The 18,608-nt window shown below is 41.6% G+C and overlaps 1 protein-coding gene across 5 annotated transcripts in view; it reads left to right on the top strand.

Annotated features, from left to right (window-relative positions):
* LCOR (ligand dependent nuclear receptor corepressor) overlaps positions 1 to 18,608 on the top strand; it is a 90,629-nt gene that overhangs the window by 27,048 nt on the left and 44,973 nt on the right. For 2 of the 5 annotated variants that reach the window (XM_040992388.1, XM_040992387.1), the window contains exons 3-4: positions 8,231 to 8,296; positions 8,622 to 8,701. Coding sequence is in view for 2 of the 5 variants with exons in the window: in XM_040992386.1 (XP_040848320.1) it covers positions 8,011 to 8,296; positions 8,622 to 8,701 (366 nt within the window). In the remaining 3 variants the exon portion in view is untranslated. Of the gene's footprint in view, positions 1 to 7,480; positions 8,297 to 8,621; positions 8,702 to 18,608 lie in introns of those variants that run through there. The other 3 variants (XM_040992386.1, XM_040992390.1, XM_040992389.1) reach the window with 2 other exon arrangements.

Here is an 18,608-nt window from a genome sequence, read left to right as displayed (position 1 = left end):
CATAACTGAAATTGAACTGTAACACTGCAACAAGGTGTAGGAATCCACCATTGGGAGAGGCTATGGGGAGGAGTTGGGGGAATCCCAGAGCCTATGAGAAAGTGTCACATAATGCAGTGTAATCAATAAAAAATAGTATAACAAGGCTCAAAAAAAAAGGAAAATGACCTTCCATCTGATTCTTCCAACAATTGCTTAATAGTTCCTAAGGCTGTATCAGGCAGGCTGAAGTCGGGAAGTTTGTCTTGGTCCCCCAATATAGGTGGCATGAAGATCCAGTTACTTGAATTTTTATTAACAGGAAGCTGGAATCAGGGCTGGAGTCAGGACTCGAATCCAGGCACTCTGAAATAGAATGTGAGCATTCCAAGCAGTATCTTACCCCCATGTACCAAATGTCTGACTAGTGCTTTGAGGGATTTTTTTTTAATGACTTAAAAGGCAGGAAGAGGTAGGTGACAGACAGACCTGTCTCTCATTGGTTAATTTACAAACAAGCTGGAATATGGGAACTCTTGTCATAGTTTCCCAAGTGGTTGAGAGAAGCCCACTGCTTCTCAGATCAGTATTAGCAGGAAGCTGAGAACAGGAGCCAGCTAGGTTTTGAGCCGAGGTTCTTTAATATATGGATACAGGCAAATTAATTGCTAGGCTAAACTCTTAGTTTCAGTAATGTTTCCTAAATAAATTTCTCATTTTGTACTACAAGATGTGTCCTGAAGAGTGTTGGCTATATATGCAAGCATGGTTTTTTTTAATCTCATTTCAAAACAGGGTTTACAGATTTACTGATTTTGTCATGACGGAGGTCCTCCAAGGAATTGTGATCCACAGATTGTGACCGCCAGATATAATTAACTCATTCCTAATCACTATTGATTTGCATTTGAATGGCTTCTAAGTATAATTACTGTACCCAAGACAGTTCACTGTAATGGGAAAAATGAACCAAAACTGCCCTTGTTTTTATGGGTATCTAAATATATCTGACCTAGCAACTTAATACCATTGTGATTTTGGTTACTTATATTCTGAATCGGTTTATGGTATTACGTCTAATAAACAAAACTGTGTGATATTATTTTGGTAACTATCTATTTGTTCCTTATCCTTACCGCAGTTTTTCAGGACTTCATCTTATATATTTGTTTTCCTGTGATTAATGCATTGCACATAAAAAAAATGCTTGATGTCCCCTCTGTTTATGGACTAGCAAAGAGAACCAACCCTTCATTCTGATTTTAGTTCACAGATGCAAAAAAACTAGCTGCATTGGAGCAGAAAGCCATCTCTTTTCAGATAGCAGTTTCCTTTCTGTTCATTTCATCAAGCAACATGTCAGGCACACAGAATGAAGTCCTCACAAATGGAGTGTCTTGCATTCATTCAATAAACATCTTGTATTTGAGCACTTGAATCAAGACTGTAATTTAGGGCCTGGTGCGGTAGGTTACAACATCTGGAGCTAATGTCTTTGGTCTTTTTCATGAGGCAAAATGTTTTCAAGATTTGTTTGTCTGCATTGTAATTTTTAAAATTTGTTTTCTTTATTTGAAAGGCAGAGTTAGAAAAAAAGTTTTGGTTCAATTTTCCAAATGACTTCAACAACCAGAAGTAGGCCAGTAGTAAGCCAGAAGTCAGGAGCTTCTTCCAGATCGCCCATATTGGAAGGGACTGAAACACTTGGGCCCTCCTGCTTTGCTTTCTTAGTCACATTAACAGGGAACTGGGTCAGAAGTGGAGTAGCCAAAACTTGAACTGGCATCCATAATCCACAAGGCCACATTGCCAGTCCCCATAATAATTTTTTTTTAAAGATTTATTTTTATTATTTTTTCATTGGAAAGGCGGATATACAGAGAGGAGAGACAGAGAGGAAGATCTTCCGTCCGATGATTCATTCCCCAAGTGAGCGCAATGGGCCGATACTATGCCGATCCGAAGCCAGGAGCCTCTTCCGGGTCTCCCACGCGGGTGCAGGTTCCCAAAGCTTTGGGCTGTCCTCGACTGCTTTCCCAGGCCACAGGCAGGGAGCTGGAAGGGAAGCGGGGCTGCAGGGATTAGAACCGGCGCCCATATGGGATCCCGGGCATGCAAGGCGAGGACCTTTAACCACTTGCGCCACCGTGCTGGGCCCGCCAGTCCCCATAATAATTTTATAGATATCATATTTCATTTGTCTTAAATTGTTTCTTTCTTTCTTTTTTTTAAGGGAAAACCATAAAGCCATAAAGGAAGTCTTTTTAGGGCCCAGTATGGTAGCTTAATGGCTAAAGTCCTTGCCTTGCATGCACCAGGATCCCATATGGGTGCCAGTTCTAATCTCAGCAGTCCCGCTTCCCATCCAGCTTCCTGCTTGTGACCTGGGGAAGCAGACAAGGATGGCCCAAAGCCTTGGGATTCTGCCACCCAAGTGGGAGACCTGGAAGAGACTCTGGACTCCTAACTTTGGATCAGCTCAGCTCTGGGCATTGCAGCCACTTGGGGAGTGAATTTTTGAATGGAAGATCTTCCTCTCTGTCTCTCCTCGTCTATATCTGACTTTCCAATAAAAATAAAATCTTTTTTTACAAAAAGGATATTGTAGTAAATACATGAGCCAGTAGCATTAATCTGTTATAGCTTTTATTAAATCTAGGTCCTGTACATAATTATACGTGCAATGTTCTTACATGAGTGGCACTGCAACATGAGCACAAGCCTGTGAGTTCTGTGTTCCCTCGCACCATCGAGTTTTTAAAATGTAGTTTTTGCTTAGTTTTGGTGGATGATACACTCTAAATTTTTTTTTCCAGGTTCTAGCATTTGTTTGTGTGTGTGTGTGTGTGTGTGTGTGTTTCAGGTTGAGCCAGTAGTTGTGGTTTAAGTTGTTGCTCTTTCGATGTATCTGGTCAAATTTTGTCATCAGTGCTGGATCATTCTAAGAGCTATAAGGGAGCCAGCAAATGGCATCCAACAGAGTACATGGGCTTGGAACTGTTTGTCAGGGAGAGAGCCAAAATTGTAAGTCATTTTACTTGTCCTATAGTAGGATGTAGTACCAGGATTGTGAGATGAGCAAGGTCAGCATTACTCATTACCTTAAAAAGTTCACCTAGACTGCTTGTTGGATGACACACAGGATAATTGTAACACCAACTGGAAGGGGCCAGTTACCTTATTACCTTGAATAGCATATAAATGATTTAGTGCTTTTAAATGATTTCCACTTGTGGCTCTGAGCGTTCACTGAGATAGAGCCAAGTCACACACCCTGGGATTTAACAACAAACTCAGATATTCTCAGTCTTCTTTATGAGGGTATTAATCAATAGCTATTACTGGAAAGCACCTTTGAACTGATACATTATAACATAAAATTTAAAAACCTTACTGAAGATTTTGCACTAAGCTTGGTACTAATTTGAGGTCAAGATCCATGAAATCTGGGTGTAAAAACTCATATAGTTTTCTAATATGCTGTGTATTTTGAGTGTGGCAGCATAAGTCAGTGTCTAAGAACCTTACAGTGCAGCAATTTGGGGAGTTGGGGGCTGTTGGGAGGTATTTGGGTTATGGAGACAGAGCCCTTATGAATGGATTTTCTTTGAGAGTTCTAAGCTTTGGGGCCCTGGATTAGTAATCATGAGAGCAGGAGATAAACAAGTCCACCCCTCGAGTTCTCCCTCTTTTTCCACAGCCAGCCTGTGCTTCCCTGTTTTACCCAGGAGTTGTACATCTAGATCCTGACCGAACACTGCATATGTGTCAGTGCTATGGTCTTGGACTTCATAGCCTCCGGAACCATGAGCATAATAAACCTGTTTCTTAAACAGGAAATAGAGTGAAACCAAGCCCTACGTTTCTTGAGTATCCCTGTAATTTCTCATCTCTGTGCTGGTCAGAACCAGCCTTTCATTTTCTCCCTGCAGGCTACATTGCTGACTTTCGTTACCTACTCAAGAGTCCTGTCCTGTCCTGTTACTTTCATGAGTTTCTCTCTCCTTTGATTAGAAATAGGGAGTAAAGAATGTGATTTAGATTGAAGGGAGAAATTTGAGGAAATTATAATTATCTTTTGCTTTTTTAGAACTGTGAAGTACATTAGAATCTAAAAATCTGGCTTGTGTAGCCTTAGTATAAGAAAAATGACATGGGACCAGCACTTTGTAAAGCTATCACCTGTAATGCCCACATCCTATATGGGTACTGGTTCATGTCCTGGCTGCTCCATTTGTTATCCAGCTCCCTGCTAATGGCTTGGCAAAAGTGGTAGAATATGGCCCAAGTGCTTGGAGCTGCTGCTGTCCCCATGGGAAACATGAAAGAAGTTTTAGCACCTGATTCAGCGTGGCTGTTGAGGCCTCTGGGAAGTGAAGCCACAGATGGGAGAAGAACCTCTGTGTGTGTCTCTCTCTTTCTGTAACTTTGATTTTAGATAAATCTTTAGAAGCGGAAGAAAGAACAGAAGGAGAGAAAAAAAGAAAGTCTCTCCCCCTCTCTGTAACTTTGACTTGAAATAAATAAATAAATCTTTAAAATAAAATAGGAAGAAAGGAGAGAAGAGAAACAAAACTTTCCTGGTCTTCTTGTCGGTAAAATGTAAACCTGTGAAAGAAAAATAAAGTGGTAGCCATGACAAATTTGTTTTATAAACCAGTCATACAGGTAGTGCTTTATATGTGGCTAAATAAATTACAAAGAAAACTAGAAAGCAGAGTTACACAGACAGGCACGGCATCTGTTCAACGCTGCCTGTTCGGTGTCTATCATTGACTCTTGTTTATGTGAAATACGTATTTGTTGAACAGATTAAGATACTGTATTTAAGCAGAAGTGAGCAAAGGCTTCAGAAAATATTAGAAGTTAGAAGTAATCACTGGGTACTGGACGACGTTTGACCAGTGGAAATGAGCAAAAAAGTTCTGGGAAATGGTCAACTAAAGTGGCTTTGGATTAAATTATAAGAAGTTTACAGGCCCAGTAGGATGGCTCGTTGGCCTAATCCTCACCTTGCAAGTGCCAGGATCCCATATGGGTGCTGGTTCATGTTCCTGCTGCTCCACTTCCTATCCACTTTCCTGGTTATAGCCTGGGAAAACAGTAGAGCCTGCATCCAGTTGGGAGACACAGAAGGATTCATGGCTCCTGGCTTAGGATCAGCTCACCTCCAGCTGAAGGATCTTTGTCTCCATTAATCTGACTTGCCTTTCCAATAAAAATTAGAAAATAATGGGCCTGGCACAGTAGCCTAGTCCCTGAAGTCCTCACCTTGCAAACATCAGGATCTCAAATGGGTGCGCCGGTTCATGTCCTGGCACTTCCACTGCTCTTCCAGCTCCCTGCTTGTGGCCTGGGAAAGGAGTCAAAGATGACCTTGGGGCCCTGCACTCATGTGGGAGACGTCTTTTTTAAAAATTAGAAAAAAATTGAAAAGGAAGCTTCCGTTACTAGACTAGAAATTTGGGAGTCGTATATTTAAGTAGTGTTAACTTTGAAAAGGGTAGTGTGCTGTTAAAACAGGAATAGTCTTGTTTCTTTTAAAGATTTATTTATTTTTATTGTAAAGTCAGATATATAGAGAAAGAGAAACAGAGAGGAAGATCTTTTGTCCATCAGTTCTCTCCCCAAGCGGCTGCCATGGTCAGAGATGAGCCAATCTGAAGCCAGGAGTCCGCAGCCTCTTCTGGGTCTCCCACACCGGTGCAGGGTCCCAAGGCTTTGGGCTGTCCTCTACTGCCTTCCCAGGCTACACAAGCAGGGAGCAGGATGGAAGCAGGACTGCCAGGCTTGGAATTGGTGCCCATATGGGATCCTGGTGCATGCAAGGCAAGGTCTTTAGCCGCTAGGCTACTACGCCAGGTCCAGAAATAGTCTTTTTTTATTTCCCCAAGAATAGTCTTAAGATCTACTGTAGGGTACAGTGAGGAAGAGTGTATGCTGGCTTTGACACCATTGTTTTGGGTAGGAATACTTTTGAAAGTAATTGAATCCAATAAGATAATTTTTATTTGTATTATGTAAAAATACTCTTTATACCTGATGATTGAATTTAAGGACATGGCATTCTTTTCTGGTGTTTAATTTTCCAGAGCATTTTGTCTCTGTTCTTCATGGTTTTTCTGTGAGCTCATAGTAAAAATTTTTCGTGTATTTGCCCTTCCCTTATTTGCCTTTTGTTAATGTCAAGCACAACACATGAGAACAGTCCCTGTTGCTATGCAACTGCTAAATTCAATATTTAGTATTAATAAAACTGAGTGACATTAACACCAGTGAACAGAGGACTGCAAATTATGGCTTTGCAGTATAAAATCAATAGTATTTGTTTGGCTTAGTATATTCTTTATAGGAGCCAAAGAAGACTGACTTTTTAATAACTACTATACTGTATTCAGCAATATTAATTATACCTAACATTTTTGAGAACATTTTTGGTTTTTTTTTCTTTTTCCTTCTTTGTACTGTTTTATTTCCCAAAGCTTTTATTTGCTTTTTTTTCTCCCAGTATTGTTTCTTGTTATATTTACATCCTTTTTCTTCATGCAAGCTTGGGATTTGTTATAATTCCTTATAAATGTAATAGAATAATAGATTATGTTCTTCAGGATAATAACTACCTGTAAACTCGCAACTGTTTTTGCAGTCTGTATTTGAGTGTATTGTTGACATATTTTAATGTTCCTGAACTCAAAATTCTTTAGGAGATAGGATTTAAGAGTTGCAAGCAAGCCATAGATTTTAAAAATTTTTTGGTTTTGAAGGTAGCAATTGCTGAGAGTATATCTGTCTCTAGGACAAACAAGACTTAGCTGTTGTGTGTCTGTGCCTCACTGCCACCTTACTCACTCAGTGGAACCTTACTCAGCGCCTCACCACCACCTTCTCACCCCCACAAACACTGTCCCAATTCTCTTGCTTCTCTAGTGTAAAAAGAGAGTGGAGGATAGTGATTTTTTAAATGTCTTAATAAATAATACGCATAGGTATTTCTTGTGTCTTCAAATGGGCACTTCAGTTTTGTTCATGTCATTGTAATGATTTCGAAGGGGAAAAGAAAGGAAAGTTGAAAGTCGGTTGTTTGCTAATAATAAAAAAAACAGTCTTAAATAGAATTAAAAAATCAACTAATTATCACTCTACACACTACTGCTGTATTGAAAATGATGTTACTATCAAGGACAAAAAAAAAAATCTTTACATTACCATACTACTCTTATAACCAGAAAATTAAAATACTACTGTCTGCATTGAATCATCTTTCCTGTCACCTTATTTATCAGATTCTTCACAGTGATTGCATTTGTGATATGGAAATTTTATGTTTGTGACTCATATCCAACTGGTTATTGCTGGTTTTTTTAAAATATTATTTTCATTTACTATTATTACTATTATTTCATTTACTATTATTACTATTACATTTTGAAAGACAAAGAGGAAGCTTCCATCTTCTGGTTTAATTCCCAAATTCCTACAACAGCCAGGGCTAAATTAGACCAAAGCCAACAGCTAGGAACTCAGTCTGTTTCCCTCTTGTGTGGCAGCTACTCAAGTACCTGAGCCTTTACCTGCTGTCTCCCTTGGTGTGATGTTGTAAAAGCATCTAAAGGCCTCTTTCAGAATGTTGCATTGTGTCTGTTGTGAATGTTTCTGTGGCATACAAGTTTTCAATGAGGACTTCCCCCAAGAACCTGTTGTTAACTTGAAAAATCTGGTCTCAATTGGTGTAGAGAAATATGCTATTATGGTTATTTTAGAAAGTGGTCCAAGTTGGGAGAGAAACTTTTTGTGATATGTTTTATTTGAAAGGTAGAGTTACAGAGAGAGGAGAGACAGTGAGTCAAAGTATGTGAGTGAGAGAGAGATGAGACTTAATCTTGCGTGTGCTGGTTAATTCCCCAAATGACCAAACTTGTGTAGCTGGGTTGGTCTTAAGCCAGGAGGCCAGAGCTCCTTTTGGGTCTCCTTTGTGGGTACAGAGCCCCATGGATCTAGTCCTTCCTCCCTGCTTTCCCAAGATCCTTAGTAATGAGCTGGATGAAAAGTTTAAATAGCAGCTGGGACTGCTATTTTTGTCTTGCTCTTGAATCCAGATGTTCCTTTTGGGGGTCATTGCTACTCTTTTCTCAACATCCCTTTGGTAGTAATGTAGGATCCTTGAGAATTGGGAAGACACCATTTTCTTGTGCAACGGATTGCTATTATACAGTCATTACTGTGATAACTGATTTTCTTTTTATCCTTTCAGGGTTTGAAAGTATTCTTGAGGGGCTCTTTGGAACTACGTTATTAAAAGATCTCAGTTTATTTAAAGGTATTAAAAAATATTTTTGGTATTTCAAATTCTTCCTGGTAACATGATACCTTGGTGATTTAAAGTTTCTTTTTCTTCATGGTTTCATGTGTGTTAAAACTTTATGCAAACACCTTTTGTATTTAGTTGATGCTGTTAATATGTATGTAATGTGTAAATCAGGCAGCAGTTAAAAATTAACTGAAGAATTAAGAGTTAAGACTTTTAAGACATGTGGTACCTGTCTACTACTTAGTGATTTTTTTAAGTATTTGAAAAATTATTTCTCGTTTACTTTCTGCATAGTTTTATTTCATAATTACTAATTTATTACTGTTTTTTGCAGAGTGTGATCCTGAAAGCATTTCTGATTGGACTTTCGATGAAAATTGTCTATTCTGTTGCTTGAGAAGAGATAAAGTAAAGGTAACCAAGAGGCTTTGTTTAAAAAAAAAAAAGCCTTTTATATGATATGCTAAAGATTCTGCTTAAATTTTACCACTTTTTGTTTGGAGGGTTTTTAGGAAAATAAAATGTGATTTTGTATTTATAAAAGGGTTTGTTAGTAAGTAGATTTTGAAACTTAAGTTTCTAGTCAGTTGACTGGTCTGTCAAAATATATGTATTCCAAAATATTACTTTATTTATATTGTTCAGTAGATACCTAAGCTTAAGCTTATGTTTATTTAAAATATGAAATATATGGTAATTTAAGTAGAAAGAATCATTTGTAGTGGAGAAAGTTCTTTCATAGGACTTATTAGTTCCTGCAGATTCATGGTGTATTGTGATTTATGTTTGAACATATTTTCCTCATCTATTTGATGTGATGCTCCTTATACTCAGTTGTAGAAACTCGGTGATCATTTCAGTTTCTGTTGTTTTATTGCTTTGTGTTAAATAGAATTTTGGTTTAGAAACATTTCAGTTGTTAAAGACATTTACTAATAATGATCTACTGTTTGATTTTTTTTTTTTCCTGGTACTTTTCTCTGTTTCAAAGCCTTGGAAATTCTTTGATTCCTTTTTCTTCCCCTAGACACTTTTACTTCAAGCATTGGTCAGCTCTCACATAAGAATATTGTTTTGCATTTTCAGTTATCACCATGGTTAATAACATTAGCATTTTTCTGGACTATTGTAATAGAATGCTTCTCTCTGTTTTCTTATTTCTGTTAAATACCGATAACATAATTAATCTCCTTACTAATTTCACCCATCAATAGCACAGGTCTGTTACCCAGAAGTATGCTCAGTTTGTAATGACTTTCTCATTACCTTCAGGATTCATTAGTCCATAACTCAGTGCCCTAATACCTTTCAGAATTCCATCCACTGCTTTTTCTGATGTTGCCCCATTCATCTTTTGTATAATTCCCCTTGAACTAGAATGGTCTGAACAGGCTTTGGACAGAACATTGTATATGTTGTATACCAATTCTCTAGTGTTTGAAATTCCTTTGCATTTACATTTACCTAAAGATCCTTGCTTTGTTATAAAAATAATATATTTCTGTTCCTGTTGCTGTTGTAACCTTTCATACTGTTAATAATATTATCTATATAATTATTGGTTGATATTCTGCGTATTCCTTTTCTGTCTGAATTTTGTGTTCCTCACTGTATAAACCACTGCAGACTGGACCATAACTTCTGCTTCACAGAGCCGCTGCCTCAGTGTTTAATATCATTGTGGACCAGTTAAAAGCTGATAGTTGGCATGAGAGCTAACATGTAGTCAATTTAAGGGCTTCTTACCTTTGTTTCTTTGTGGCATCTTGTTTCCTCCACAAAACATTGTCGCTGAGCTTATGTGGAATGGTTTTCGCTGACTTAATAAAGAAGGTATTTTTGAGATTTAATGTAACTTGGAAAAGAGGATCCAAAAAGTAAAGTAACATTGTTTGGTGTTAAACTACACATGAGGTTATGTTCATAATTTTAAAGGGTTTGTATTTCTGTATGTTATAGCTTTTTAAAAAAATCTCATTTTTTGAAAGTCAGAAAGAGAAAATATGAATATTCCATACATCAGTTCACAACTAAGCAGGGAACTGAATGGAAAACAGTAACTGAGACTTGCTCATATGGGATGCCAGTTTTGTGGGCAGTGGATTATGTGTTCTACCACAGTTCGGCCCTGTGGCGTGTGTGTGTGTGTGTGAGAGAGAGATGATTTTTACATAGTTGATTAGGGTGATAAGCATCAAGAGCTAGAGGAAAGTGGGTGAGAACATTGTTTCTAAATTCTCTTTTTTCCTTCCTGTATCTGGGGTAAGAAGGGAGATAAGGGGAGAAGCCACACCTAGCCTCCCAGACATCCCAGGGTCCCTGATGTGGGGCATGCTCTCAGGGTCCTGCTCAAGTGGTTTTGATCATCATCAGTTCTGAATTGCTGTCAGTCTTGCCACTCCTAGCACGATGAAATCTCCCCAGAATTCACTGGCATATAGTCCACCCTAGAGTCTCCATTTGCCCAGATATTTACTACCAACATATGGCTAGGGTAGTTGATCAGCTTATTCTGTCCTCTGTCCTCTGTCCTCTTTATGGCACAGGTGTCTTTTGCAGGCTCCAGTGTACTGCCATGTCCTCCATGTGCACCTGGATATGCTGTCCACTGTTCCATCTAAGCCACTGAGGAGGCCCAGCTTTGACACATGCACTCTACAGTCAGACCATGGAACGTGCAAGTTTCTCCATGGGTGGAATTCTGAATCCAGCAGTTCAGTTGGGAGATCCCGAAAGAAACCTCATTTGAGACGATCTCAGACCTGGTTCTTGTGTGTACTTGCCAATACAAGGTCCAGCACAGTCATTCGCCTCAGTCAGCCTATGCACACACAGGTGGTTGCAATTGCTGAGTCACTTCTGTCACCATTCGTGCCTTCTATGCAAACCAATGGATGTTGTAGCTACCACACACTTCGCCTTCATGTTAACCAGGAGGAGCCGCAGCCTAGGTGGAGCCACACACAATAACCCCCACCAGGCCCACCCCTTGCCTTGGTTCCCATGCTTGCCAGTGCATACAGTAAACTGATCCAGTCTGTTCCACATCTCATTTCACTCTCATACATGTCAATGAGCATTGAAACCTGCTTCAACCCAATCAGCCCCAGTGTCCAGTCTGCACTGGTGCAAGCAGGTGCCACTCTCTGTTAGCCATGCCTTCCCCTCCTCATGGTTCTCATGTTGACCAGTAGGAGTGGCAACCCAAGAGGACAGTGCCCACTATTTTTTCCTACTGAGCCCACTCCTACTCCTGGATCCTGCACTCTCCAGGTAGTTTTGCAGTTTGGCTTAACAAAATTTGCCCCCCATGCCAGCATCTTCCAACTGATGCTGCAGCAAAGCCCAACCAGCCCACAGCTTTTTGGCTTATGCATGCACCAGTAGGAATAGCCAACACAGTCTGGCTTTCCCCTGATCCAGCTCACATATAGGCCAACCTGTGTTGTAGCCCTGCCTGACCTGGTTTGCCCTTAATTCCAGCTCTCACTCACCACTGGTAGTGGTGATCCAGCAGGGAAGCCCCACACAGCCTCCCTGCTGGGTTTGCCTCCTCCCCCACCCCCACCCACATGTGCTGGTTGAACACTGCGGCCCAGTCTATCACGGCCAACCTCACCTCAACATTTGCCGGTGGGTCCTGTAGCCCATCCCAGCCAGTGTCCCAGCCCTCATGTGAACTGCTGGTATTACAGACAGACCTGACATGACCCATACACCATTCTAGTTTTTGGAATTGCCAGTTGATGATATGACCTGGCCCAGCCTGGCTTGCCCCTGACCTGAGCCAAATGTATACTGGTGGGTACCATTACCTGGCTTGTTCTGGTCTGCTCTTTGTTTTGGTTCGTACACTCACTTGCAGGGACTGTGTCCACAGAGGAGTTCCCCAAGTTCCTCTATCAGAACCTCTCCCATTTCTAGATCTTGCTCACACTGGTTGATCCACCTCTTGTCCTAGAGGAACATGGTTGTTTCCCGACAGGCCCTCATCCATTCTGGTTCTTCTAGTTGGGTGCTACAGCCTAGCCAAGCCTGGTCCACACCCAGGCACAGCTTGCACTTAGCTCAGCAGGAGCAGAAACCTAGCACAGCCCATGGTTCTCATGTGCAGCAGTGGGTGCTGGAGTCTAGCCCAGTCTGGCACACTCCAGACCCAGTCCAGACCTGTGCCAAGGGACACTACAGTTCAGACAAGACTGCAGCTCCCACTCTGGCTCTCACACTCAGCAGCAGGAACTACAACCGAGCCAGTATGTCCCCTTAGCTCCCCAATCAGGCCTATTCCCCACCACAGATCTCACGCTTGCCAGTGATTGCTCTGACCCAGCTTGGCATAGCTCCTCATTTGTCTTGGCCTTTGCCTTCTGAAGCTGCAGCCTGGCCTTGCCTGGCCTTACCTGGCCAGCACCCAATCCCAACTCTTGCTGGCAGGCTACAACCAGGCCCTGCTCAGTCTGCTTCCATCCCTGGCTCATGCAAACTGGTAGATGTGATAACCTAGCCTAGTGTGATTTTCACTCCAGCCTGATTTATGCACTTGACAGTGGGCTAAGGTTTGTTTGGCACTGTCTGGTCCACCCCCTTCCAAAATCAACCCACACACTTGCTAGTGGATGAAGCTACCTTGCTCATCCTTCCCAACACCCATCCTGGATCACATGCTGATCAGCAGAAGCTGTGACTCCCTAGGGGAGTTTCCCAAGTTCCCCACTATTCCCTCTCCCAGACCCATATCTCACACATGCCAGCAGGTCCCAGGACCTTAACTGACATAGCCTGCCCCCTCCATCCTGGCTTTTGTATGAGATGGTGGATGTTGTGGCTCAGGCCGCCCCACTCCCTATTTTAGAGTGTGCATGCAGGTGCTGCAGCTTGACCCTGCCTGTCCTGTTCCCACCCCAGTACCTGTAAATGTTGGCAGGTTCCATGAATATGGGTAGCTCAGCACATCACTACCTCAATTCTTAAACTGACCAATGGGATTTGTAATCCTGCAGGGTTAGACCCACAAATCCCCCATAGAATCTGCTCCCGGACCTAGTTCTCTTGGTTCGTGTCATGGCCCAGCCTAATGTGACTTGTCCCCTGTTCCAACACTCACTGTCAGGTACTAGAGTCTAGAACTGCAAGAAAGGCTGCAGCCCTAGCTTTTGTGGGGGATGGCATGTGGTGGTCAGCAATGTTCCATGCTAAGAAACCCAGCTCAGGCCTCCCATATGGGCTGGCCTATTGGTCTGACCCATATCTCCCCTGCAAACCACCAGGTCTCAGTCCCCTCACTTACATGCAAGTACAGTGACTTTGTTGTTGGGAGTCCCTCAGGAGTTATTCCTTTCTTGCTAGATATGCCCATGTCAATCCTCCCTACCCTGTATTCCCCTTTCTCATTTCCCTAATCAATCAGCATCCCCACGAGTGCGTGAGTTCTCCAGCCCAGCCTTCAGAACCCTAGTGGGTGGTGTGCTGATCTGGAGTTCTGTCCTCCCACCAAAATCCCAAGCTTCTGGTACATGTGCTGGCCTGGTGCCTTACCCCTCAATAAGTTCCAGACCCATTGAAGTTCTCTAGGCCTGGTCCACCAGCACCAGGGGAGAGCATGCTGACCTGGGGCTCTCTTTGCCCAGGAACAAGGACGTGGAGAAATCCCCAGGTTTGCTCCACCTGAGTAGAGGCGAGTTCCCAGGTCCTCACTTGCCTGCTGGTGCTATACCCCTAGCCTTCCCCCTCAACCCCAGCCTGCATGGTCAGACCCCCATGGCTGTCTGCCGTCCTCTATCCTGCAGCTCGCTGATACGGGAATGGACCTGTGGCTTTTATTGAGCAAATCATTTAATATGTTTTAATGGTGTAGAAGAAATGGTGTTATTTAGTCTTTTGTCCTGATTGGGATTCAAAGGCATTCATTCTCTGATAATACAATAGCCTGTTAGTATCATTGAGAAGTATCTATTGCTATTTATGAATATTTTTGTGAAATAACAAATAAATCATAAAACAGTGAAACATTTTTAACAACTTTTTGCTGTTTGGAGTTCTGACACGTTACTGATTTTCTAGGATTTTTAAATTTTCTTTTTAGTATTGCTTTCCTGTTGAGCCTCTGAATAGGATGGGGAGGTTCAGATATGGAGGAAGGTGGGTGGGACACGTTTCAGTGGTTTTTTTTCTCCTGTATCTGCAGGGGAAGAGGGAGAGAGGACCATTCCTTTCTATCAAATGACATTGGCACTTAAGGATGGGAGACAGTCATTTGTTGACATTTCTAGAGACGCCACTGTGGGCAAGAATGTTCTGAGGGTGTTGCTTGAGTAGTTTTGATAGTTCTGACACATTGCTGTTTTTGTTGCTCTAGGGTTGAGAAAATCTTCCAAGAGCAGTTGGTTGACAAAGTCCACCTTAGTGCATCTGCAGGCCCAGGAACATGCTGCAAAGATTGGCTAGGAGAATTGTCCAACTTGTTATGCATTTCATCCCTGATGTCTCCTACTGGCCTGGATGAGCTGGCCTTAATGTCCCCATGTGCATTTGGACATGCTGTCCACTGCACAGGCATCAGCAACTGAGAAGGCCCAGTCCAGATACATGTACTGCAGAGTCAAACCATGTATTTTGTGGTCTTCCTTATGGCTGGAGTTTGAGTCCAGCCGTCTAATTGATGAATCCCCCAAGAAACCTCATCTGAGGTAACCTAAGACTTGATTCTTGGAAGTGCCAGCCAGTGCAGGGTCAAGTTTGGTCAGACATGCCCTTGGCTGCTCCTACTTCAAGGTGTCCCCAGGACCTCTTCCCCCTTTCTCCCTGCCTGAGGGCTGGGGTGGCACTTCCCTGCTGGGGATTTCCCCGCCTTCCCCATGGTATAGTTAACACAAGTTTGTCATTAACTAGGCCCTGAATACTCATCTGTCTTGGCTGTTTTTCTCCCAGCAGTGTAACATTTGACTAGGTACAAGGGGATTGAGTTGATTTTGTAACTAGAAAGGGTATTTCCATTTGGCATCTCGCTTGTCCAGGAACAACTTTTTTTTTGGAAAGGTCAAGTTACAGAAATGGGAGGAGAGATAGTGAGTCTCCCATCTGCTGGTTCACTTCCCAGATGAACGTAATGACTCGCTGTAAAGCCAGTTCAAAACCAGGAGCTTCATTCAGTTCAGGTCTCCTATTTGAGTGGGTACAGTGACCCAAGCACTTCGGCCATTCTCTGCTGCTTTCCCTAGCTAGCATGGAGCTGAATGAAAACTGAAGCAGTAGCATCCTTTTGGGATACTGGTATTACATGCAGCTGTTTCACTTTGTGGACCACAATGCCAGTCTCCAAGAAAACCGTTTTTTCCCTTTAGGTGCTACCTGTTTTTGACAGTGATTTTTCAGAGGTATTGTTTAATCTATAATGGAAAATAAGGAAGGAGAATATACTGGGAATGTAAATTGTCAAGAAGCATGTATTTTTTATTATCTTGTATTTAGAGGTGGAGCTCTTGGTGCTTTTTATGCAGACACTTGGAGCATCTGGTCTGAGATGTTGGAATTTTGAAAAATAATATATTCACTGGTTGACACTCATTTTAGATTGGCTTAAGTCTCTCCAAAAGGAATATATATGGAGAATATGGTAATAGCCAGTAGGTGGCAGCATTGAGTATGATACTGGAATATTGTTCTAAAGTTGGTCTGTATCTAGGAGGTCAGAAATTAGTGGCTGATATCTGGGACAGAAGTGCAATGTCTTGTTAAGTTTATTTTCAGGAAGTAAACCTGTTAAAATGGATATATTCATATTTACTTTATACTGTAAGAAAGTGCTTTTTTGTTTCCCTGTGGTTTTGGAATCTAGGTTCTTATTACAGTCACTAGGTCATCAGCTGGTATGCCGGATTTGGCCATTAGGAACCAGTCCTTTACGTCATTTTCACATGTTCTGATTGCTTTCTTGTGTGAGATGTCCTCAATTCCTGCTGCAACATTGTAGTCGCTGTTATTGTTGTTATTATTTAATTTTTTTTTAGAGATTTTATTTGGAAGAGTCACACAGAGAGGGAGAGATAGAAAAAGAGCAAGAGCATCATCCAGGTCTCACACGTGTTGGCAGAGACCCAGCGGTTTGGGCCATTTTCCTCTGCTTTTCCCAGTTTGCAGGGAACTGGGTGAAAAGTGCAACATAGAGCAATAATTAGCCTCTTCATGTATTTCTGTTGCTATAACTGGGGTAAGGGGGAGTCACAAAAACTTTATAAAAATGTTTATTCAGCTCTAGGTCTTTAAGACAGGGAGATTTAAGGTCAAGGGGAAGCATCTGGCGAAATTTGCCTTGCTGGTAGGCCCTCTGTAGTATTGTCAGCTTGCATAGGTTTATTCAGCTCTAGGTCTTTAAGACAGGGAGATTTAAGGTCAAGGGGAAGCATCTGGCGAAATTTACCTTGCTGGTAGGCCCTCTGTAGTATTGTCAGCTTGCATAGGCGTCACTGGCAAGAGGCTCTTTGAAGAGAAAAGAACTAAACTGGCTTCTGGAGCAACATACTCTTTAAGATAACATGCCATTTCATTTATCCATGCATGATCTAATCACCTGAACCATTCCCCTGGTCTTATTTGTTATTGGAAAGGCAGGTTTTACAGGGAATTCAGACAGACAGAAAACTTATATCTACTGGCTCACTCCTCGAATAGCTGCTGAGCCAATCTAAAGCCAGGAGCCTCTTCAGAGTCTGCCACATGGGCTTAGGGACCCATGAATTTGGAACTTGGATCATCCCTCGTTGTTTTCCCAGGCCACAAGCAAGGAACTGTATCAGAAGTATAGCAGCCAGGACATGAATCAATACCCAATGTATACTGGCACTTGCAGGTGGAGGATTAATCTGTTGAGCCACCGTACTACCCCCTATTTCTTTACATCTTACAATGTAATTAAATTTATCTGATTATAGGTTAGGGCAAAACCCAGTGGCTTCCTTCTCTTCATTTGTATGAATAGTGAATGAAGCCCATCAATAAATTCATTGTCATTCAATGTAGCTCAAGAATACAGAGAAGCAGCTGGCAAGTATCTCACAGTAGTTCTTGATCTGACAGAATCTCCTCTGATTATGAACCTACAATCTAGGCGGGCCAGATCTTGCATCCTGAATGAAGCATCTGCTACAAAGTATCCAATATCATATATATTTTAGTAAGCAGAGATAATAAATTCAAAGAAGAGCAGTTTTTTTTTTTTCATTACAGAACAGTGTTTTTATTTGCAATGACATGTGAAGGCACTTCAAAAAGCATATACAAATGTGATACTAAAAGTAAGATTCTTTTGGTTCAAAAAGTATTTGAAATGTATGGGTTTTTTTATAATTAAAAAATACTTAACTTTTATTTTTGTTTGAGAAGCAAGGCTCTTTCATCTTCTGATACACTTCCTAAATGAGCCCTGTAGCCAGAATTAGAGCAGGCCAAAACCAGGTGTCTAGAACACAATCTGCGTCTCCCACGTGAGAGAAAGGAGCCCAAGTCCCTGGTGCATCATCTGCTGCCCACATGGCATACGTTGGCAGAAGTCTGGAGCAGAAAAGGAGACTTTATTCAAAAACTCCAGTTGGAATGCGGATACACCAAGTAGCAACTTACACTAAACTCCTGCTTAAGTGTTTTTAGAATACGCATTTTCTATGAAATTTTGGAAGATATCAGCACATAGTCTTTTTGGAATTCAAACAAGAGAGCAGGCAGATAGCAGGATCCTGATTCTATTTTTTTAGACTGAATACATACCTTTTTGTTCTTACTGTGTTTGATTTTGATATAGGTATATACAGTGAAGGAGAGTAAGCTGTAATTTGCTTATACATCAGAAGTTTTTAACATAGTAACCAAGTGCAGTTAAGTTCTACTTTTGTTTGATTTTTGGTATTTTTAGTCTTTGGTTATTTCTGCTAAACCAAGTAAAGTAGTAATTTAGCTAGTGAAAATATTTATAGCCAACCATTTGAACTCTGTAAAGAACACATTTTTTAAAAATGTTTCTTTTTGTTGTTGTTGCAAAAGCAGATCTACAGAAAGAAGGACATACAGAATGAAAGATCTTCCAGCCACTGGTTCATTCCCCATCTGGCTGGGGCTGAGCTGATCCAAAGCCAAAGAGCCAGGAGCCTCCTCCCGACCCTCTACATAGGTGCACGGTGCCAAGGCTCTAGGCCATCCTTGACTGCTTTCCCAGGTCACATGCAAGGAGCTGGATAGGAAGCAGGGCTGCCGGGTCATGAACCCACATGTATATGGAATCCCAGTTGTTGCAAGGTGAGCATTTGACCACTAGGCTATTGCACTGGGTCCT

The sequence above is a fragment of the Ochotona curzoniae genome, unplaced genomic scaffold, assembly GCF_017591425.1.
Source record: "Ochotona curzoniae isolate NIBS_2020 unplaced genomic scaffold, NIBS_Ocur_1.0 contig_66, whole genome shotgun sequence".
Classification (NCBI taxonomy): Eukaryota; Metazoa; Chordata; class Mammalia; order Lagomorpha; family Ochotonidae; genus Ochotona; species Ochotona curzoniae.
This window is presented reverse-complemented; position numbering and strand designations above follow the sequence as displayed.